General features: G+C 38.4%; 1 protein-coding gene across 1 annotated transcript in view; it reads left to right on the forward strand.

Moving 5' to 3' along the window:
* Positions 1–1,344: 1,344 nt before the first annotated feature.
* LOC307240531 (beta-crystallin A1-like) overlaps positions 1,345–1,371 on the forward strand; it is a gene marked incomplete at both ends in the record, with an annotated part of 1,428 nt that continues 1,401 nt past the window's right edge. The window contains one exon of the mRNA XM_080014338.1: positions 1,345–1,371. This exon is cut by the window's right edge and continues 21 nt beyond it. Coding sequence (XP_079870464.1) covers positions 1,345–1,371 — 27 coding nt within the window.

Genomic DNA, 1,371 nt, shown 5'->3' on the forward strand with positions numbered 1-1,371 from the left:
TTATCTGTTTGTATTCCAAAATCAACAGTGGGCCATGGCATACAGAATTTGCTTTAAGAGGATATTGACCCTTTGTATAATGTGTTTTAATGCCTCTAAAATAGAACAGAACCTTTAAAAATTCAGACGACAATTATCACCGTTATGCTATTTTCACAGTATAGAAAACGTATTTCAAGTATCTATTTGTCATAAATAAAAAACGTCGATCTCATACATGTACACCAAAGGTAAATGGTAAAATAATTCATCTTCAAACAAATATAAATCTTGGTCTTGATAATTCAATGTGGAGAGGGCATAAGTAATACAAATAAAATACTTTTAGCATTTATATATATATATATATATGTGTGTGTGTGTGTGTGTGTGTGTGTGTGTGTGTGTGTGTGTGTGTGTGTGTGTATATATTATAAATTCAAATAAATAACTCAGTAAAACAACATAAATTGGACTGCAGGGCTGTTGTTTTCTTAGGGTATCTCTGACTATCAATTTCTTTCTACCATTTTTTTAACTATCACCATTTTACTATGATCAAAAATGGGTCAATAAAATATTTACATATGACATTTATTTTTTATTTATCCATTTATTTTTGCCTATTTTGCCTTTATCTTCTGTGCCCCCTGAAGCACTTCAGAAAAACATTTTTTTTGTTGTTGTTTAAAGGTGCTCTACGAATATAAATGGATTTGATTTGATATTAAACGAATGTGCTTGTTTTTCAACATTTACTGTACAGGGAGGTTATGTTGCGTCTGTGTGTGTTAACCCCTCTTTGGTTCCCACCGCAGAACAATGGAGTCTAAAGCAAAGTGCTGACACGGGTCCAGGCGTGACGCCCCCTCGGGCCCTGGCGCCCGGGGCTCCATATAAACCCCCGCGCACAGCAGCCCTGCAGACCGCCCCGTGGAACCCTGCAACACACAGCTCAACCATCAATTTTTGGGTAGGTCTGATGGACACCCAGGCTCAGTGAACTACTCATATCGTTTGAAATGAAATAATTTGTGGCACCCGCTGACGTGCTTGGTCAATTCGTTGCAGGCCTTGTCTGTTTTAAAATGCTCCAACCGTAAATGGCTGATCAAGAGTATAGAAGTATATTTCCTTATGACATTGTGGAATACAACTTTTAAAAGGCTTCGGGAGGGATGCATAGTCAGTTTGGAAATAAATAAATAAAAGTGAGACGGTTGATAATTACAGCTTCTCAGTGGTCTTTTCTAGAGACGTGCGACCAGAAAGCAATGTCGTGTTTGTAGATGTACGTCCGACTGCACATTAACTACATCCATTCCGTTTCTCCCCACCCTCCACTGGGATCTACTGCAGGACACAATGGCTCTGACAAACCCCATGACCACC

This window comes from Zeus faber (genome assembly GCF_960531495.2).
Source record: "Zeus faber genome assembly, chromosome: 14".
NCBI lineage: Eukaryota > Metazoa > Chordata > Actinopteri > Zeiformes > Zeidae > Zeus > Zeus faber.